Raw genomic sequence first — 9,478 nt, 5'->3', positions numbered from 1 at the left:
AGTGATAGTGTGTCAATAATGTACATTGTATTGCAGCTGGATTTTACATGCATTCTTTTATATAATTTTTTTCTCAAAGAGTTGAATATGATCAAAATTTTTACTCAGGATTTCAAATTTTTACCCGCAAATTGCAGTTAAACATATCCACAGCAAAATACCGGTCCTCACTAATTAGTGTATTTAATTTCCAGTTAGTGTATTTAAGATAAAACCTGACAACAAATAAAATGTTCTTGCAATAGAAATATCATATGGGATACTGATATGGTAGGCCGCAACCGCCACAACGTGGAGCTGGATATAGGCCTACGCGTAGCTGACTTTTTGCTCCGTGGAGCCAAATTGACCAATCATGATCATGTTAGAGTTTTTCATTACTCGGAGGTAAAACTGACTAATTAAGTACGACATTACGTGAAGCGAAAAGTACGAACTGACTTATTATTAAGATGGACATGCACTCATAAGAAACTCATACAGTATTGTACATAACTATATAGCTAGGCAGAGTGGTGGTAAACTAGGCACACAGTTCTGCGATCTGCAGTGTATCGCCGGGAGCTAATTTGTATAACTTGCGCGGTGTCCCTGCGGAATTCGACCTTCAGCAAACTGCAAACCAGTTCGGATTTACTTTATATACTAGTAGTAGGCCATACATACTGTAGTTACTGTCCGTTTTCCTATACACAATACTCAGTGCGCTCACCATTGACGCGTGACCTCTACAAATAGTGTATGTTAGAAGTATAGGCCATTGCCTAGTTGACGTCACTACTGTGTAAAAAATAACCGGCCAATATTTAAAGTATTCTCTGAAATTCTAGAAAATATAGTTTTGTAACATGTCCTAAATTTTAGCTAATTTAGGTGTTTGGAAATATTGGTACATAAGTACCAAAAAATATGAAGAAATTATTTCTAAACCGTGTTAAGTCATTAAGCTTCTCATTTTCAAGAACGCTGGTTAACAATAAGCAGACTATTGTCTCATTTTGTAAACAAAAGCCCACAGTATTGTTACCTTGCGTTCGCTTTATAATCGTTCACCCAACTGAAACTATAATACCAGCTCATTGCTCATTGCACAGGTAAAACAGACACAAGTGCAGTATGTATTTAACCAGAGAAGATCTGATGTAACATAGTTGAGCCGTTTTCATTGAGTGTTATCTTGGTTTAATAGCTTTTAATAGGGTTTAAGTCCTTCAAAGGTCGTGGTGAGTTCTACTGTAGACATGACTGCATCATGATTATTTTTAAGTCAACAACATTCAACAATATGATCACCGTGATAGTATGAGAGTATCAGTACCGTGGGTGTCAGTGATCCTGGCCTGACACAGTAGACAAACAAACAAACAAACACGCCACACACATGACACATGCATGCAAGGTAACATTGACTATACACTAATCAAACAATTGTATTGATCCTGTACAACTGGTCGTGGTTTATTTACAATCGATTCATTTAAAATCCCCATAGTAAACATTAATTTTGGCAAGAGTTTTCTCTCTCTGGAACGAGGATGCATCCACTGGCTCCGCGTAATGAAAAGATCTAACATGATTGGTCAATTTAGCTCCGCGAAGCGAAAAGTAAGCTACGCGTAGCAGCTCCACGTTGTGGCGGTTACGGCCAGCCATATATTGATCATGCGAAAATCGTAAAACATAGAATAGAAACAGTGTGGCAGGCGCTCAAAATCTCAAATTGTATGCTTAGCCTGAGTTGCACGGCCTATCTCGAATAAAATCACCATGCGTAGTTGTTGAAAAACGTGAGGATTCATCGTACTATCACGGCAATTTTTAACACGAAGATATAGGGATGATGACGGTGTGCGGTAGGCTACCCGGTACCGTATTTCCCAGTAGGCCGTTTACCAAGAAATACCGATCATGATTTCTCACATGGTTAAATTATTCCACACACAAACAAATTGCCAGTACATGTACCAGGCAAATATTTCATTTAAGACCACTTTTAATGACGAATAATTAATCTTTTCAGTGTAATTAATGTATTTATTTTTCAATGTAAACTTATCTGTGGCATTGTCAATTTTAAAGACATTTCTTGTTTCAGTATACAATGTTAGTCTCTTTAACAGACCTATCTTACCACCATACCATACTAAGATACGTGTAGCTTTTGCCACAACGGACACCTAGTAAAAGAGAACATTTTGCTGGTATCCAATAACTTCATATACCAATACTACGTGTATTACGGCATTTACGGGATGGAACTACGCAATGTGGGGAACCCATTAACAAAAATGGCGACGAAGATGATCGGCGAAGATTCGGTCATTCATTCATGCACTGCATGATTTGTTATTGAAGAATAGAAGCAAGCTATGAGCAAACCAATTAGCATGGCTAATATGGAGAAGTTGGCACGGGCCTTTGAGGCTCTGAAGACTCATCAACAAGCGGGAACAACTCCCAAAGCTGACCAATCACCGACCCCTGGCAGGTGGGTTGGGACGTTTGTTTTCATTCATTCAATGATTCATCATGATGTTCATGACATTCACATTGCATTGCATGAATATGATTGTCATTCATGTCATTCCAACCATGATGATTCAGATACAGACATGTCAGATTCATAGATTTCATGATCAGTCATGTCATGCCATGCAATATTGATTGTTGTATGTCATGAAGACTGAGTGACAGCAGAGAGGAATGTACTCACCGGTAGAAGAAGATCAGTCAGGAAGGGACTGTTTTCAGCTAAAATGTTGTCAGTCATCAGTAGTCCGAATAATCAGACCCAGAACAAAAAATTAATTTCTGACATGATCCTGTTCTGGGTCTGAACTGTTTCCATATATGAAATCTTGATGGCAAATTGGACAATAGAAGCACATGGTTCTATGTCATATGTGACAGCTTTTTAATCCCTATATAGGTAACCCAGGCAAACCTTAGTTAACACATTTGCTAGTCAGCCAAAATCGCCAACAATGTCAATGCATATTTACATAGAAATTTAAAACAACTGGCATAAGAAGGAAACGTACGGTACGGTACATAAATATGTTTTCTATACTTCACTTGACCCAAATATATGATTTTTTATGGTGATAAGTCACCCGCACATGGGATTTTAGAGGGATTTGGATAGCAGTTCCATTAAAAAAAGCTGCTATCATAATGAGACTAAGATCTAGAAACACCCCCGAAATGCCGTTTTGGGGAATTTTGCTAGCTGAAACTTTTGATGAAAGTCAATCTTTGACAAGATGTAACTTTGCTACGGAAAGTGCTATGAAAAAATGGTTTTCAGTTTTGGCTTTGTTTACTCAAGGGCTTTGATTTGATATATAAAATGATGCAGTTTGATGGCAAATTTGAATTCACCTAGCATACCTACCCTATGATGATTGGAGAGGCTATTCATGTTACGCGTCGTGAATCACGCTATTGTGGACCATCCTTCTGATACTTGAGTGTTTGGACAAGCGGAACGGTGTCTACCTCTCTGTTTGTAAACAAACCAAGTCGAGGTCGAAATCGTCCTCCTCGCCGAATACGAAAGTCAGCGTAATTTAGTACGGCACTAAGTCATCAGCATGATCAGTGAAGTGCAATCATAATCAATTCAATCCAGGAATTCAATGCTGACAAACATGACTGATGCTGTCAAATCATGAAATAGTATAATAATTTAGTTTTTGCATATATTTTTTTTGTGTGTTGTAATTTGTATCACATCCCTGGTGTTGTCACTGCCTAGCTATTCAAATTCGTAACACATCATGACTCATGAATTGACAGTCACATGCATGACATGATCGTTCCCAAACTTGTCAAAGAACGTTTTCAGCATTTGACTTGTTACACAAAAACGGGTACAAATCAGCCTAAAAATTTACCCCTATTTTGTGCATTTCAAGTAGGGGAGATTGGGGTTAGTTGGAACGCGGGGTAAGTTGAAACATCGTATTTTTTCTGAAAAAAAAAATTAATTTGGTAAAATACTGGCACCTAGACAGTAATAGGTATTAGTAAGGGTCATCCACCAAATTAGCAACAGCACTGATGCCCCACCAGTGTTGGCTTGGGAAAGTATCTGTTTTTTGACTTACTGACTAATTTTTATACCCCTCAGAAAAGATGCATTATCTCCATGTTGTTTGAAGATTCAGGGGATTATTTTTTGAGTATCATAAGCACTAGTAGTAAGTCCCAGAATAATGTTAAAGTTTTATTACAAGCCGACGACGAACGTCGGCTTGTACTGTCTTCTTCGCGTTCTTTCTTTCTTTCTGTCGACCACATTCGTACGTATAACTCAGTCACGGGTTGACGTATTTTAACTAAACGCTTGTCAGAAGGACCGTTGGCATTGCCCGCACATGTCATATGACTTTGACTTGCATCTGACCTTTGACCTAGCTACAATGGTAAAAAACATGATTTTTTTTGCTTTTTCTTAGCAAAACGTGACATTTTGCGTGATTTGCCACATTTTGCCCTAGCTCTGCTATGCTTTGACCGATTTTGATCATACTTGGTCACAAACACCACTGACCATGTCCCCACATGTTACATGACATTGAACTCCATTTGACCTTTGACCTGCTCACAATGGCTAAAATGCGATTTTTACTATAAAATGTATCTTCTTCCACAAATAACATGTGATGGTGACATGCTTAGGTCATGTGACTTGACTTTGGTCGGTGTCTATAGGGTGTTCACATATAAGGGGTCAAAGGTCATTAAGGGGTCATTTCCGGTCTGAAAGCTAAAAATATTCAAAAATCACTGTCTTTACAAATTACATAGCAGAGAGTCGCCATTAGCACACATGCATCGCTACCAGCCAGGGTCTTTAGGATGCCTACAGTTTTTGGGTCAAAGGTCATTAAGGGGTCACTTCCGGTCAAAAACCAAAATTATTAAAAATGTTCAAAAAATTTTTATCTCAAAAGATAAACAGACCAGAATAATATAACCATCATACTTGAATCAGAGTTCCCTGATGTATGCATGGTATTTTTATTTTGGGGGTCAAAGGTCATTAAGGGGTCACTTCCTGTTTTTAGCTAAATAACTTCAAGAATTTTTATCTCAAGAACTAAACATGCTAGAATTTTTTAATAAAAATTGGAACAATGCATTTTGTCAGTGTACGTAAGGTTTTTTTTCCATTAAAGTCAAAGGTCATTAAGGGGGTCAAAAGGTCAATCAAAAATTTAAAAAAATCAAAATCCATGTATAAGTTCCGATTAAGCTGAAATTCACCAGGAATCTTTCTTATGACATCCTAAGCACAATGCAAGAGCAGTTGACCCCATCCGTGACCCAAGGGTCAAGTTATAGGGGTCAAAGGTCAAATTTCGAAATTGGTCCAATCGAGCTCAAATTCAACAGGAATTATTCTTACTTACGACATTCTAAACATGTTAAAAATATTCATGACCCCAAAGGTCAAAGTTTAGGGTCAAAGGTCAAATTTCTAAATTGCTCAAACTTGACCCATCAAAAGGTCGGCTTGTGTGTCATGTCTCGCATGACAATTTCTATATAGCTCTTGTTGTATTTCTTCTTTTGTGTAATGAACTTTGAAATGTAAAAATAGGCATCGGGTTAGTTGAAACTTTTGAGGTGGGGTTAGTTGACACGTGAAAATCGCATCTATGGTCATGTTTTTTGAGGTGTGCCCCATTTGCTTCACATTTACAATTTGTCAAAAATCAACTCATTTTTTGTATTTCTGATTATATTTCAAAAAGTTTTCACCTAAACTATGTAAAGGTACACATTTTCAGAAAGCATATATTGTCAGGATTGCAAATCTGTAAAGTTTGAATGGATATACAGGGTGTGCCAAAAAGTATACAGGGTGATTCCAATGAAAAATACCAAAAAAATAACATTTCTTTACCACTCCAATATTTCTACAAAGTGTAGGCCTATTAAATTTGAAATTGAACTTGATATTTGGAATGTGTGTAATTAGTCCTTTCATTAAATATATAGTTTGCACTATATTTGTAAAGCCCATTGTGTTATACCCGTGTGATATCGTGTCATATCACACGGGTAAGAACCAATAAGATTGCAGGAACATTCTCAAGTGTATTGGCAATGTCAGACACTTGATGATCACACTCGGCAGTCCACGCTTTTTAATGCGTGCCGGTTCGAAATTCTGAAAATTGGTGAAAGCGTGGGGGTTTAAACTTTTTGGGTAAAAAGCGTGGAATAATATAAAGCGTGGGATTAAAATAAAAAGCGTGGGGCTTCTTCCAACTTATAGTATATTTTTATTGAATGATAAAATAATCATAGTTCCAAGAAAAATCGCCAAAACTCGCACACCATGTCGCAAGATAAAATTCCATTTGATGCAGGCTAGCGCTTGTCGAGTGTCCATTGCAATGTACACAATATCCTCCCCGGAAGCCCTGCCAAAACACATACGTCATATGCAAATGTCCGATTTTCCATGACATGTTATTTTTCTTTACACTGATCGTATATGAGTGACGTCATAATCATGCATAATTGATTGAGCGAAGCAGCACGGAAGAAGTAGGATATAGTCGCTGTCAACACAGCGCACGTCAAGTTTCATGAGAAGAACAACATTTGAACGCCATAAAAGTACAGTTATTCATTAAAATGCTTATTATACAGTTACAGTAGTAGTTTTTCACATATAATTTGCATTGTTCACGTAATGTATCAACTTAATGGAGAGAAAAACATCGGACTCGCACGTGTGAAATAGGTGCAGAATTCGGCGTACTTGATTTAACCAACTTGCGTGTGACTTCGTCAATGTTTACAAATAGCGGAAAAAGCAAAAAGTGGTGGGGTCAAGAAATTTCAGTATAAAGGGTGCCTCAGTAAAAAGCGTGGGGGTCAGGAATTTTCAGTATAAAGGGTGCCTCAATAAAAAGGGTGGGGTAAAATAAAAAAGGGTGGGAGTCAAACCCCACTGCCGAGTATGATGATGTCATGCATGCATTGTCATTGTGGCAAAGTTCAAATTGAATGTTAGCCACTAACCAGTTAAATTAATTATACAGTAGGAATTTCATTTTCAATGGTATAAGAATAAAAACAGCTTTCAGTTTCAACAGATGTCCTCGATCCCACCGCGATCATATATCGCGTCCCATACTCAGAAACCACCCGTCCAATCTATACCAAAATTTGACCTATTTATTCTAGTGCCAATGGCCATTTTGACATCACTCCGTCAATGTGTTTACAATAAGAGATGGTACAACATTGATCTCAAATAAGATTTTTTGGACAAAACAATATTGTTGACATTTCTCTTGTACCTATTACAGAAAGAAAGATAATTCCCTGACTAAAAAAGACAGGATTGGACATTGCACCACCATTGCAGAAGGGATATGTGCATCCAACTTTAGGTAAGTTTACAAAATATTGCAGGGACTGCCTTTTGAAGATGAGAAAAGAGCTGTAGAATGCTCTTCTGGTCTCTTCAAGAAGAGCTTTAGAAGAGCTGTTTGCACCTGTGGCCATTAAAGCATAAAGAATTTAACGAGTCACCCAGAGGAGCTATAGTATAAATAGCTCTTGCAAAGGCAACTTAACTTAAGAAGAGCTGTAGGGGAGTGATTGCTCTCACTCATCTCAAAAAGCAGCCCAGCCGCGGTAAGCTGAAGACTTGAAAGTCTGTATTCAACCTGTTTAGGGCCCCTTATTGGGATATTCCAATTGAAATTCATACACCCCCTAATGGAAGACATCATGACCTTATTTACACAGGGAGTGTAAATTTCAAATGGAATCACCCATTTAGGTAACCCCATTTGAAATTCACACTGTGTAGGAGATGAAGGTCATGTCTTCGAATAGACAGTGTATGGATTGCAATTGGTATAGCCCGTGCAGGAAATGAAGGTCCCTACTGACCCAGATATTTTTATGTTTACTTGTTTGAAATTTAACGTAATGTCATTTTTTGGCCTACATGTAATGTACTAACGGTAATGTTTTATGTATTCACTTTTATTCTTCACTGCTTTATTGCCAGAACTGTAGCAGAATTTCCCAAGTTTTTGGGCATTGCTATGGAGCTGTTTTTTGCAGCATGTGATGATGAGGAATCCGACGTACGGCTTAAAGCTGACGAGTGTCTCAACAAAATTGTCAGGGTGAGTTCAATTAGTTTATCATCATAATTATTTTTTCCCGATCTTTTTTAAAATAAACTTGTTGCAAGTGGATATTGAGCAGCAGCAATCTGACATTGGCAAAGTTAATTAGCAATCTCTGCTAATAAATTTAGAGGATTGTCAAATAAATAATATGCATACATGTAGGTGGCAGAAGTGTGTGTGTGTGTGGGGGGGAGTTGCAGGAGAGGGTTTGGGGACTGGGGAACCACAGTCCCTAGATTTTCCATGGGGGTGTCATAATATAAGAAATATCAAGCAATAATTCCCCAGTACATCTCCCTTTTTAGCACGAAAAACACTTGAGGCCAAAATAGGGTAAAATTGCGCATCTTCATTTGTGACTTCTCTGTAGTCCGAAGGGTCGCTAGTCCGAAGGTTCTCTAGTCCGAATATAGAATAAGGTTTAGGGTTATGGTTGAGGTAATCATTGTTGATTTTGTTGCTTCTTCTAGGCCTCTATGGATGGCAACCTTGGTAGGGTACAGCTGGAACTCTACAAAGAAATAAAAAAGGTAAGATACTCCAGAATATTGCTGACTATATGGGTGTTATCGACACATGATTTCTAATTCAACACTTCGTCTTGGAAAATACGACAATCGACATTTGTGTCGACACTCGTAATGAGATCTAAAAAATGCTGAAAAAGCTTAAAATACACCGAAATGAGTTACGATCGCCGACTTGCGGTGTAAATATACTTGCTGAAGTTGCTGGTTTGTTCTACTTCCGGGTTCGGGTCAACTTTGGGAGGTAATCTCCAACTTGCCGATGAAAACATGATCTTACGGTAAGCTTATTTGGACAAAATAGCATGGCAATTTCTTCGAAAAGGGCCAGTTTATTTTGACATGACAGATTTAGGGTCATGTCGACGATAATACGACACGTACGACAATCGATAACACCTTTATTGCTGACTCCCAACTTGTTTTCCCGGTATGTTGTGCCACACTTCTTCTGTTGGCCTTCACCATTAAAAAATCATTATGTATGTCAAGTTTTAAATGCTACTTAATCGAATTTTCCTTTGAATAGAATGGATCCTCAAGAAGTCTGCGTGCAGCCATGTGGCGATTTGCAGAGATGGCACATTTGATAAGACCACAAAAGTGCCGTCCGTATGTGATCAACTTGCTGCCTTGTATAGCCAAGGTATCACGACGCCAAGAGGATGCCATACAGGTATGTGTGCTTCATAAGATCAAATGGGCTATTCCATTTAAAATCCACACTACCCCTGTGGAAGATTTCGGAAATATCTTCCACAGGGGGAGTATGAATTT

The 9,478-nt window shown here is 38.1% G+C and overlaps 1 protein-coding gene across 1 annotated transcript in view; it reads left to right on the top strand.

Moving 5' to 3' along the window:
- Positions 1-2,289: 2,289 nt before the first annotated feature.
- The window catches only part of LOC140162879 (huntingtin-like), a 116,672-nt gene continuing 109,483 nt past the window's right edge, over positions 2,290-9,478 (top strand). The window contains 5 exon segments of the mRNA XM_072186183.1: positions 2,290-2,488; positions 7,335-7,418; positions 8,048-8,168; positions 8,645-8,704; positions 9,231-9,377. Coding sequence (XP_072042284.1) covers positions 2,370-2,488; positions 7,335-7,418; positions 8,048-8,168; positions 8,645-8,704; positions 9,231-9,377 — 531 coding nt within the window. The 5' untranslated portion in view covers positions 2,290-2,369.

Source organism: Amphiura filiformis, chromosome 10 (assembly GCF_039555335.1).
Source record: "Amphiura filiformis chromosome 10, Afil_fr2py, whole genome shotgun sequence".
Taxonomy (NCBI): domain Eukaryota; kingdom Metazoa; phylum Echinodermata; class Ophiuroidea; order Amphilepidida; family Amphiuridae; genus Amphiura; species Amphiura filiformis.
This window is presented reverse-complemented; position numbering and strand designations above follow the sequence as displayed.